The sequence below is a fragment of the Rhinopithecus roxellana genome, chromosome 16, assembly GCF_007565055.1.
Source record: "Rhinopithecus roxellana isolate Shanxi Qingling chromosome 16, ASM756505v1, whole genome shotgun sequence".
Taxonomy (NCBI): Eukaryota; Metazoa; Chordata; class Mammalia; order Primates; family Cercopithecidae; genus Rhinopithecus; species Rhinopithecus roxellana.
In genome coordinates this window covers 79,138,664-79,151,947 of record NC_044564.1, presented here as the reverse complement: position 1 = coordinate 79,151,947, position 13,284 = coordinate 79,138,664, and the positions used below count along the sequence as shown (strand labels likewise).

Genomic DNA, 13,284 nt, shown 5'->3' with positions numbered 1-13,284 from the left:
TATTATGAATGCAGGATGTGGGCAAACTCACGACTGCTCCTGCCCACAGAAGATTTGCTGGAGGCAGTTACTCTCTGGCTCCGAGGTTATCTACTGTGACATCTAGAGAATGCAGTCTTGCAAGCCTACTCTGGACTGAGCAGCTGACCCCTTCTTCCACCCTCCTTCTCACTATCTCTTTTGCCCAGTAAATACGGAGGGCTGTGTAAAGCTCAGGGCCCTTGTCCACTAGAGGCAGAGTGCTTCCAAATATACTCTTTTGTCTTTGTGTTTTATTCCTGCATTTGCCCCACTGTGTTCAGTCCCCTAGGTCCGTGAGTGTTACAAGTGGCGCCCCGATTAGCCACAGAATCGAGTGCTCTACAAATGGTTCTTTAAAATCCAGAACTGAGTAATTAACATTCTTTTATGAAAACACATTTATTAACTTCCAAAGAAAATCTTGTAATGGTTTATTTTAAAAAAAACTAAAAACCATTATAGTACCTGAGATAAAGCAGTCTTCAGACTGAGTCACAAAGCTGTTGGGAACCCCACCCCCACCAACATTCTGATGCCCATCTGACAGTGATGTCATAATGTCTTAGTTAGACACAGGACCTGCTGGGCCACAGAAAGGAGGCTCTGTGAAGACGCACTAGGTTACTGGATAAATCACTTCAATTTCCCAATGAATTTTGTATTGTTTATTTTTATACCTGGAGTTTTTTCCTTGAAAGGTGGCACTTTGAAGCCTACTATTGAAGGTGAGAGAGTATTTAAAACTTTTATAAAAATAGTAGGTAAGAAGGATGACCCATAGTTATGAAAAATTGGTATGTGGCAATTTTCTACAGAATGATATAAACTTTATTGCTGGAGATATGGTATGCTTTAGATTTTAAATCTCTGCCTCTAATCCTTTGTGAAAAAAATGCAGTTACAAAAAGAAAGCAGTAAAAGAAATCAACATATTTCTGATCTATGGTGTGTAATACTTTTTTTTTTTAGCATTGCCTAATGTGATGCCTTTAAATGAAGATGTTAATAAACAGGAAGAAAAGCATGAAGATCATACTCACAATTATGCTCCTGCTAATGAGAAAAATGGCAATTATTATAAAGATATAAAGCAATGTAAGTCTTTAAAGTGAATAGAAATGTATATGCAAAAGTTGATTATCCTGGTTTGACTTAAATCGCCTTTTTAAAATTCCATCATTTCCCCCTGTATTTGTTGGGTATTTTATTTCTACTTCTGTGACTTGCCTGTTCATACCCTTGCCCATTTTTCCATTACGTTGTATTTTCATTTCTTTTCAAGGGCTCTTTTTATGTAGAATATATTAATCCTTTTTATGGTAAAAATAATAAATATTTTCTGCCAGGATGTTGCTTATCTGTAAGCCTTATTTTATTTTATTGCATCTTACTCATTTTTTGAGACAGGGTCTTGCTCTGTCACCCAGGCTGGAGTGCAGTGGCATGACCATGGCTCACTGCAGCCTTGACCTCCCAGGGTTCAAGCAGTCCTCCCGAGTAGCTGGGACTACAGGCACATGCCATCACACCAGGCTAATTTTTGTATTTTTGTGTAGAAACGGTGTTTCATCATATTGCCCAGGCTGGTCTCAAACTCCTGGGCTCAAGCGATCCACCTGCCTCACCCTCCCAAAGTGCTAGGATTATAGGTGCGAGCCACTACACCTGGCCAAGCCTGTTTAAGTATCTTTAATTACTGAGAAGATTTCAAGTTTTATAATATCAATTCTGTTTCTTCATTTCTTTATAATCTCTGCATTTTGCGTCTTGCCTTAACAGGTCTTATCCAGTCCAAAATATTGTTTTCTTGATTTTTAAAAGTAGTTTTATGTTTTTAACTTGAGCTTTAAATCCAATTATTTTTGTGTATGGCATAAAGTAGGGATAAAACATTATATTTTTCAAGGACGATAGCCAGGTGTCTAACACCAATTCCCTACTAATGTGAAACATTTAATATAATCAAAACTCTAACATGAAATTAGGCCAATTGTTATACTTGTTTTTTTAAACTGTCTGTTCCTAGAAAAATACCAGTGTTTCAACTTTTATACTTTCGTAACTCATGGCATGAGTGTTGGGTTGTGACTTCCTTTTATTTTTCCATAGCTCTGTCTCAGGAATTGCTCAAAAACGATGAAATATTAGTGGCACCATTTTTATGTGTGTTGTCCATAATTTATCTGTTATCTTGTTAGAGAACATTTAGTCTATGTGCAGTTTTCCCCATGTACGTTATTCTCATATACACACTTGGGTGAATTTCTCTGTTCTCACAAAGAGAGAAATGAATATGTACATATTAAATACACGCACATACATTCGTGTGTGTATAGAATTTTGTGTCACCTTATGACATTTTGGAGAAAGGAGACACATGTGCATGTTCAGTCTGTTGTCTTGATCCAATTCACTTTGATCCTTTGGTTGGGGGAATATGTACATCAGTTTTGAGTTGCATCCAACTCCACTGATGAGTCTTAAGAGCAGCATTCTTTATGTGTATGTGTAGATTTGAGTATATGTGAGGGAGCCTAATTGTTATCAAACGATATGCTTTTTAAGTTGAAGTGTTCATTCCATAGTCTAACAGAAGGTTCAAGGGCAGGTAAATGCTTCTTACTTGGTTTTTTGATAATGTCAATACTAACAATGATAACATTGCACATCTACAAGTCTACTTCAGCACCTGTTATGTGCTTACTTTTTTTTTTTTTTTGACGAATTTCGCCAATAATTGCTTCTTGGAAGGGGTCATTTGACATAAAGATACTAGTTTGACTTTTTTCAATTAGTTTTAGATTTGACCCTTGCCCCACTTTCTTATTTTATTGATGAAAAAAATGACTGTAATTTTTTTATTTTTTTATTAGTGCATATGTTTTAAGAAAAAAAACTCAGAGAAAGAAAAAGGTAAGGGAAAAAAGTGACTTAGCTAGTTGCTGAAGACTTTTGCTTTTGTTTTTAGATGTGTTAACAACACAAAATCCAAATGGCACTGAGTCTGAAATAACTGTGAGAGCCACAACTGATCTGAATTTTTCTCTAAAAAACTGTAAGTAGTGAAAGGCACCATTGCACATGTAAAAGCCATTAAACAGATTTCAAAACAGCAATAGAAACTGTTGGGGAGAAAAGAAGTCTTCATTCCTAAATAAGACTAACATTTTCCCTCTAAAGTTGATTCTATGACTTGGATCCAGCTTAGCTCTTGGCCATCCTCTCTGCTTTTCTCACACTTCCTCCCACACAAATACACTTGAGGCTCCACCTCCATTACACTGATCATTTCAGAATCCGGGGAGGTTCTTGCATTTCTAAACCTCATACATTTGGTTTATGTGGAAAGAAAAATTAAATAATAACTAAATTTAGGATTCTAGGAAAATTTACATCTTTCTTAAACCCACATTTTTACGCCTTTCTGGTTTTTATCTTCAGCTTTAAATGGGGAAGAGAGAATGTTTCTAGCTACGGCAATGTCAATATTGAGAAATGTGAAACTCAGGAATGCCTAATTATTAACAAAGCTACTTGATAATAACGGAATATTTTGAGCAATTTCAAACCTTGGGATTTAAATGAGACAGTGACACTTCAAGGGTGTATATTAACTCAGTAAATCACTCATGGGAATCTTGCTTATGCACAACAAACAATATCTTGAGTTGTCTGGGACAAGACATGGAGAGGCAGCTCTTAAGTGGACCAGGTACCTCAAATTCCCTTAGGATATGAGTTACTGAGTACAGACCGCAGGACCCAAGGAAGAGACTGCAAAACCCTCACTTTTATTTCCACAATTCAGGCTCCCAGAGGATTGTCAGGGAAAGTGGGATTGGAATAAGACATTCCTGCCATTTCAAATGGGGCTGTGACAGAAGGAGACCTCTGGCATGGTGGGGATGTCCTAGGGGAGCAAGCCCTCAGGAAGATGGAGATCTGAGGATACCTTTGACTAAGGGTTGCTTGCTTAAGTATAGTCCCTAAAACTCTGAAGGCAAGGGGGGTAAACTGAGGCAATCTAGATGCTTTTCTCCAGAGGATAAGGGTTGCAAAGCAGAATTTAAGGATGACTTACTAGTTTTTCGAGTGCTGCTTGAATCACTATCAACTCCAGTAACTGATTCCCTTTCCCAACCTTCCTTGTCAGCAAGACACCTGTCATGGGTTTGTGGGCTGGCTCAGTGTGAATTTTTTCTGCCCCTCTGTAGAAGTCCTCCTATAATGGGTGCCCTGTACTCCGTATGAAACTTTATTGACTCCTGTATTAAACAGTTAACTGAAATGGCCATCGACTTGAAGAAAGGGTCCTCCAGTCACAGTTGTTACCAAACACTCCCTTAGTGACATACCTCCAGAGGGACCTATTACAGACTGAGATATATACTAAATTAGACCTGAAAACCCTTGATTTGTAGTCTGAAATCTTTATATCCAAATGTCTGTTTCCAATTTACAAGCAGACTTAATATTCAGCCTCCCTTTCTTGCGTCGTTACCCTAAACAGCAGCCAAGCTGCTCTGGACAAAGAAGAGCATTTCGCCGCCTGTACAGGGAACCATCTGGAGCAAATTATCTTCTCCAAGAGATCTTCTTTACCTCTAAAGAAAGCCTGTGGCCACATATTCCTTTTCCTCTCTTTCACAAATTATAGTCGTGTTAATCCCACCTCAGGCACCCCATGATCACAAAAACTTTATTCTTCAATACCTTCTTCTTTCTCCTTTAATTTATTTCAGGAAAATGTTAATGTCTTTCTCTTCAATTTCTTCTCTCTCCTTTTCCTTGTTCCATTTTTTAGCTTAAAAAATATCTAATCTCAGATGTTTAGTCAGGATTTTTACATGCCAATCATTCTTTTTCCCTTTTCCTAGATAAAATTGTCAATGCAACTGCACATGAAAAATCCGCCAGTGAAGAAGAAACAACTACTAACGAACCCTCTCATAAAAATATTCCAAGTATTTAAATTACTACACTGTATTCATACCTGGAGCATATCATTATGTGACTTAAAAATTTAAGTTTCACTACTCTGAGCATTACATAAAGTCATAGCATGCTTAAAGAATTTACACTGCTACCTTTTAAAGTCACTAAAATCTTTTAAATGGTGAATGTCTAAGAGTCAGTCTTCAGGTATACCTGACAAGGGATGGGAAATGAGCATTTGTAGAAATAGAATTTTATTTTAATAAAAATGTATCACATTTGTGCCTATATTAAATACATATTCACAAATTAGTATATATTTATAAATATAAGTATATATCGAATGTATTTGAAATATAATTCATTTTGCTAATAATGAAAAATATTCTGCCTGCTTGAGGAATAAACTTATCTCTGGTTAGGATCAATTGTTAATGTTTCCTAAGATTATTTGAGGTTGGGGGTTGGGAGTGGGAGGCTGCAAAATCAAAATTACCATTTTACTTCCCTCTCAAGAATACTGTTCCTTATAAAACATTTGTGGAGCCATAACAACCCAGGATGGCTCTCCTCTAAGGTCTTGAATGAGTGGTCTAATTGAAGAGAATGGATACCTTTGTGTCGTTACATGAAACCCTATTTTCTCCAGTTCATGCAATCCAAGTATGTTTCTAATGTAATTATTCTGAGTTTGCATTTTTAACACTACTGAAAAAAATCTTTTTTCATATGTTTAAAAATGAAAACCTGATCATCCTGGCATTCCCCTTCTTAAACGTCTCTAGGAACTTACTACTAAATTTGGGGTCAAGTTTTAACTCCTTAACCAAGCATTCAATTCCAAAACAATCTGGCCACTGTGGAAATGTTCCACTCTCAACTCTGGTTACATTCCCCGTCTACACCCTTCACTCCAGACTTACCTGAAGCTCCCAGAGCTTACTGAGCCTGCTTATGAGTGCGCGTTTGCTCACGGCTGGAATGAGCTCGCTCTCACCTTGTTTGCCTGGTAAACAATTGCTAGTTCTCTAAGCTTATATGGGAACATCATCTCCCTTTTGAAGGGTTTCTGGCCTTAACAAGTTGAATTAAGCCCTGTGCATACCACCTGTGCATTTCTACTAAAGCCTTCAATATCCTGCTACATAAACAGCAATGATTCTTGTCTGCATCCAAAATTAAGGTGGGTTCCTTGACTATAATGTCTGAGCCTTGTTTACTTGTGTATAAGTTAGTGCCAACCCCAGGGTCTGACACACTGTAGGAGCTCAAAGTTTAACTGCTAACTGACTAACAAACAAATGAATGTTACTCAAACTAAATTATTTTGTTATCCTGTTGTTTTTTTGTTGTTGTTGTTGTTGTTTTGTTTTGTTTTAACAGGATCAACCCCAAACGTGCCTGCATTTTGGACAATGTTAGCTAAAGGTAAAGTCATACAGCTAGGTAGCTCGGGGAATGTTTTGGTTTTCTAAAATCTTACTTAGAGCTAAGATGAGTCTAAATACGTCTAATACTGAGTTGATAAGTCAACATTTTGTTGCCACACGTAATAGCAAACTTCAAAACAAACCTAGAAAGGTGATGAAGTGAGACACATTTTCTGATTGCCTGCTCTTTATGAGAGTTTTATTCTCTTACAAATGGTAAATGTTATTCCATTTATTTACGGTTAAAATTTTTCAGTAAGATTCTTGCTCAATATCATTCATCTTTGTGTTTGGAGCAGTGCATGCAAAAGCACATAGAGATGCATGTATACATGCAAAGTATATATCAAAATATATGCATGCATAAAAGTGTGTATCACAAATATATAAGCATGCATGTATAGCATGATGTACATAGTATTTCTATGCATGTGTGTATAAATGCATGTGCATATATGGATGTACACATGTATAAAGGTAACGCATGTATCACACAGAAATATATGCATTGTATATGTGAAATATATACCATATTCAGTTGATCATTTTTCCATATTCTGTGTTTGCACTCTGTATCACCTACTCATTAATATTTCTTTGTCACCCCAAAATCAGTAGTTGCAACACCTTCCCAGTCATTTATGGACATTGGCAGAGCTTTGAAAATTTTTAATTGTCTGACACACACATTCCCAGCTGAAATAGAACAAGGCAATATTCTGCCTTCTTTATTCAGCTCTCGTTCTATAAATAAGTGTCATTTTTGCACCCCACTTAGTGCCACATTTTTTGCATTTTTTGTGCTTTTTTGTTGATGATTTTGCTGTTTAAAATGGTCCCCAAATGTAGTGTTAAATTGCTGGTTAGTGTTCCTAAGTGCAAGAAGGCTGTGATGTTCCTTATGGAGCTAATATGTGTTAGAGAAGCTTCGTTCAGGCAAGTGTTATAGTGCTGTTTTCTATGAGTTCAGTGTTAATCAACAATATATATTAAGTGAAGTATCTTTAAACAGAAACACATATAAAGCAAGGTTATTTATTGATCAGTTGATGAAAATGCTGTGACCAGACTTGCAGGAATCTAACCCTGTATTTACCCTGGGAGGAACAGTTCAGTATTTGCTAATACAGTGTTTACAGGACTTTATAGAACATAACTGCCGTGAATAATGAGAGCACACTGTACATATTATACACACACATACACAGGCAATAATTTTAGTAAGTGAATGTTGTTTACCATAACACCAATTTATTGTTTTAACAGCTATAAATGGAACAACAGTGGTCATGGATGATAAAGATCAATTATTTCACCCAATTCCAGGTAAGAACAAAATATTTCAATTGACTGGGTGCAGTGGCTAATGCCTATAATCCCCGCACTTTGGGAGGCTGAGGCAGGTGGATCACTTGAGTCCAGGAGCTGGAGACCAGCCTGGGCAACATGACAAAAACCTTTTCTCTACAAAAAAATGCAAAAATTAGCCGGACATTGTGGCATGCCATTGTACTCCAGCCTGGGTGACAGAGTGAGACCCTGTCTCAACAAACAAACCAAAATACTTCAATTAATAGACACATAAATACTCTTACACATCTTAGTGTCTTTATGATGATACTATTTTTGGTGTATGAAAGGCAGTATCATGGTGACTAACATCTCAGAGAGGACATTTACTGTTTAGGAGAGTTATAGTTCCTAAGCATTCTTTTTTAGTTATACTTTGCAGATGACCATTACCACCTTCCTGTTTTGTAACACTTATTCCTGAAACCAAATGGAGGAGGTGAGTGAATAATATGTAGAATGCAATCTTTTTTAAAAACAGACTTTATTTTTAGAGCAGTTTTGGGTTTAAAGAAAAATTTGGCAGAAAGTACAGAATTTCCATATTCAACCCTCCTCAGTTTCCCCTACGTCTTACATGATGTGGTACATTTGTTACAATTTATGAACCAATAGTGATTCATTATTAATTGAAGTCCATAGTTTACATTAGGATTCACTCTTTGTATTATACAGTTCTTTGGGTTTTGACAAATGCAAAATATCACGTGTCTGCCATCCCAGTATCATACAAAAGTTTCACTGCCCTAAAATCTCCTCTGCCCCCATCAGTTCATCCCTTTGTTCCTCCCTCCCCACGAACCCCTGACAACCACTGATCTTTTTTTATCTCTATAGTTTTGCCTTTTCAAGAATGTCATGTAGTTGAAGTCATACAGTATGTAACCTTTTCAGACTAGCTTCTTTCACTTTGCAATATGCATTTAAGATTCCTCTATGTTTTCTTCTTTTTATCACTAATGTTCCACTGTATGAGTGTAACCTAGTCCATTCATCTACTGAAGGACATCTTGGTTGCTTCTAATTTTCGGCCATTATGAAAAAAGCTGCTGTAAACACTTGTGTGCGGGGTTTTGTGTGGACGTATGTTTTCGACTCATTTTGGTAAACAGCTATGAATACGATTTATGGATCATATAGTAAGACTATGTTCAGGTGCAGTGGCTTGCCTATAATCCTAGCACTTTGGAAGGGCAGGTGGGAAGATGAGAGTGGTTATTTTTGTAAGAAACTACCAGACTATCTTCTAAAGTATTTTTGGAATTCTCATCAGCAATGAATGTGAGCCCCTGTTGCTGGATACAGTTTTCATTAATGGCTTAATTATATTAATAGAAGTAAAATAAATTCCTGATTTGAATGGAAAACTTCATGAAAAAAACACATTAATTTCCCCCAGAAAACCTCTGTCCTACAAATAATTGGTTGAAAAATAGCGTGATGACATATCTAAGACCTGTCACCTCATTTGTGCACTGGATTGATAGTTGTGCCCATTTGCCTTGTGGTGCTTCAAGAAAATTGAGTGATTTGGCTAGACGCTGTAATCCCAGCACTTTGGGAGGCTGAGGCAGGCGGATCACCTGAAGTCAGGAGTTCGAGACAAGCCTAACCAACACGGTGAAACCCCATTTCTATTAAAAATACAAAAAAATTAGCCAGGCGTGGTGGCGGGTGCCTGTAATCCCAGCTACTCAGGAGGCTGAGGCAAGAGAATAGCTTGAACCTGGGAGGCAGAGGTTGCAGTGAGCTAAGATTGCGCCACTGCACTCCAGCCTGGGTGACAGAGCAAGACTCCATCTCAGAAAAAAAAAAAAAAAGAAAGAAAAAAGAAAAGAAAATTGAGTGATTCTTCTTTGTTTAGAAAAGTTATAAACAGGAATGACAAATGCTGGCTCATTTTATAAATAATTTGCCATTTCTTCTATTTAATAGAGCTTGATTGATTTTATTGTTTATTGAGCACATACTACATGTTAGGTGTTGTAGGTACATTATTATGTTAGTCCTCCCAGCAACTCCATGAAGTTGGTGTTATCTTCATTTTACAGTTAAGAAAACTGAGGCTTAGAGAGAAAAGCTGCCCACGCTTGTAACTAGCTTTTCTGTAACTTCCAGTGATTATGAGTTCCAAACCCTTCTCTAGTTCTGACCATCACCTAGATAAAGAAGATATACTATGAGCACACATCTTTATTAAAAATCCTTTCAGGAGACAGAAAAGCAATTCAGGAGCACAGCCCATTTCAACATAATTTGTTTGATTATTCCCAAAATAATAGACCTCAAAGCACTAAAAGAGTCATTGACAACTGTACACATTTTCATGGTCTAAGGTCACACATTGACAATTATAATTTTTTAAAATCAGAGAGTATAGACATGGAAGCTTGTCATTGCTTATGACCTAAATATCGTTACCTAGAAAATAGTGAAAACCCTTGGAACTTTTGAGTTGGCAGATGCTGGGGGTTAGCTAGGGGAAAGGGGAGAAATAACGACATATTGTCATCATTAAATGTTTATTAAGTCAGATATATATTCAGGCAAATATAAAATTTGGCAGTAAAGCTATCATTTCATTAACAGATTTAGTTAAAAAAAAGATTCTTGATATCTCTGGATCCAGACATAATCTTATATTTAACTTATTTTAGAAAGTTAAATAAATTGATTCTATTTATTTTTGTAATGTGAAGTACACTAGGTTTAGTCTTTTCAGTAATAAAATGCCAAAACTATCTCTTAAGCCTCAGGGAAGAAGCATCCACTATACCACCCTTTTAGCTTAAAAGAAAAATCAGTGCATGACCCAACACTAGAGCATGCACCTTTACCTCCTGTAAGACTGGTCCCTTGGGCGTAAGTCAATCGTTTTGGATAATAATCTCTTCAGACATGGTAGATTAAATCAGATAAAGTCTGCTATATATGCATTTTGACATCTGGTAATCTTGGTTTGAAACCAGATTTTGCCACTTACTATGTGCTATTGGCAAATACAGAAACTTCTGTGATACTGTAAAACGGAGCTAAGGACAGCTCCTTCAGGATTGCAGTGAAGGTTAAAGAGGAAAGTTAAGAGTGCTTGGCTTTAGAGAGTAGCTTTCTCCTTTGCATTGCCTGTGGGATGGGAGGCCGGCCAGTTAATACTCTGGATGGTGGAGGGCTTGCTTCTCTGTATTTGCTTTGCAAGCTTTACTCCTTCAGGAAAACACACTGATCACCCTATTTTCCACTGTATTTTCTTTCTTTTCAGAGTCTGATGTGAATGCTACACAGGGAGAAAATCAGACAGATCTAGAGGATCTGAAGATCAAACTAATGCTGGGAATCTCATTGATGACCCTCCTCCTCTTTGTGGTCCTCTTGGCATTCTGTAGTGCTACACTGTACAAACTGAGGCATCTGACGTAAGTCTACAGACTTCTGCAGTCTTTACAACAAATGCATGACATTGCATTCTCTCCCTCCTCTCTTTAACAGATTCTTAGGAATATGTGACCTCTGAATTTATCCACACGGCATTCAAATTGATTCCATTTACCATATTCAGATGGAGCATTGGGCTGTCTTTAAGGGAATATCCTACTTGAACTTTTTCCCAATAGTCATCCAGAGATAGAAATAACCTTAGTCAATTGGAAAGGATAAAGAGAATCTAGATATGCTCTTTTTTATATAGCCCTGGAACAAATATATTCAGTTCTAAATAGCATATCTGCTTAGCAGCTAATGTTTTTTATTCAAGCAAGTCTTGAGACTTTCAAAAAACAGCCAATCTCGATCACCTTTACACTGTGAGACCTGTCCTTTGGCTCTTTCTTATAAAAACATTAAATTGAACTCAAGCCTGATGGAGGGAATTATTTAACATTTTTCAGGCAGTGTAACAGATTACCTTCAAAAATCCTAACAATTGCTTAATGTTTATAATGATCATTAATTCCATTCTTTTCATTGTGTTTTTGATGAATGGTGTATTTCTCTGGTTCGTTAAAACTGTGATCCCAGGTATTTATTCCCCTTCATTCAATTTCATTGTACATGTTTCTTATTAAATTTTATTAAGGCAACTTTTACTATTTTAGTAAATTGGTTTATACATTCTAGAGATTTGAAACATGCTTCAAAGTGTTAAATATAATCAAATTACAATGAAAGAAAAACTAGGCCCTCCACGGTGGCTCCCGCCTATAATCCCAGCACTTTGGGAGGCCAAGGCGGGCAGATCTCAAGGTCAAGAGATCAAGACCATCCTAGCCAAGATGGTGAAACCCCATCTCTACTAAAAATACAAAAAGTAGCTGGGCATGGTGGCACATGCCTGTAGTCCCAGCTACTCGGAAGGCTGAGGCAGGAGAATCATGTGAACCTGAGAGGCGGAGGTTGCAGTGAGCCAAGATTGTGCCACTGCACTCCAGCCTGGCGACAGCAAGACTCTGTCTCAAAAAAAAAAAAAAAAAAGAAAAAAGAAAAGAGAAACTATATATCATTTATATAATGTTACTAAGTAATTAATACACTGGGCAAAATTCAAATATTTTAATTTCTGAATGTTTGTCTAAGCTGAATTACAGATGTACACAATTAAAAACAATTCTTGATATATGTTCTTTTCTTCCTCAGTTATAAAAGTTGTGAGAGTCAATACTCTGTCAACCCAGAGCTGGCCACGATGTCTTACTTTCATCCATCAGAAGGTGTATCAGATACATCCTTTTCCAAGAGTGCAGAGAGCAGCACATTACTGGGCACCACTTCTTCAGATATGAGAAGATCAGGCACAAGAACATCAGAATCTAAGATGATTATGGATATTTCCACAGGCTCAGATGATGAGATGCACGTAAACTATGAGTAAGAATTGGAACCCGGTGAAGAAATCATACTGATGAATAAATAACTTTAATTCTTTTGTCATCAAAAGAACTTTCTTTATGTCTTCTGTTAATGTCATGAGTTTGAAACTCTGCTGAGACATTCTGGTGTCTTAAAAGGAGGACAGACTCAATAAAAATTATCTCTCAGTTATAAAATTTAAAGGAAAATGCACAAGAAAATAATTTAAGGTGTGAGAAACTCATCAAGTAAAAACATTCCTGGAGAGTGACTTTGAAAGATATTTTCTCTAGGCTGGTTCATTTTAAAGTAAGGACATTTAGATATTTACCTTCCCCAGGGGCATTTTGAGAACATCAGGGAACTCACCACTACCTGTGTGCCCCTCACCACCATTGAAGCACAAAGAACACACCTGTTCATGTTTTATTGACAAAACAGTTGTGCCATCAAGAGGTGAAACTAAATTAGTGGTAGGAACTCCTAGCATTCTTGAATTGTTTCAAAGTCATCAGGGGTTGCTCTCACATGACAAAGAGTAAGAAAGAAAAGATATTTTTCCATTTCTTTTTTCTTTTCTTTTGAGGTGGAGTCTCGTTCTTTCGCCAGGCTGGAGTTCAGTGGCGTGATCTCAGCTCACTGCAACCTCTGCCTCCCAGGCTCAAGTGATTATCCTGCCTCGGCCTCCCAAGTAGCTGGGATTACA

The 13,284-nt window shown here is 37.1% G+C and overlaps 1 protein-coding gene across 1 annotated transcript; it reads left to right on the top strand.

Moving 5' to 3' along the window:
• The first annotated feature begins 416 nt into the window (after nucleotides 1-416).
• EQTN (equatorin) lies at nucleotides 417-12,665 on the top strand. Its single transcript, XM_010384453.2, has 8 exons — nucleotides 417-746; nucleotides 991-1,116; nucleotides 2,990-3,076; nucleotides 4,899-4,985; nucleotides 6,340-6,384; nucleotides 7,653-7,712; nucleotides 10,996-11,149; nucleotides 12,366-12,665. Exons 1-8 carry the CDS (start codon nucleotides 671-673, stop codon nucleotides 12,598-12,600), a joined length of 870 nt encoding a protein of 289 aa, XP_010382755.1. The 5' UTR covers nucleotides 417-670; the 3' UTR covers nucleotides 12,601-12,665.
• Nucleotides 12,666-13,284: the final 619 nt, after the last annotated feature.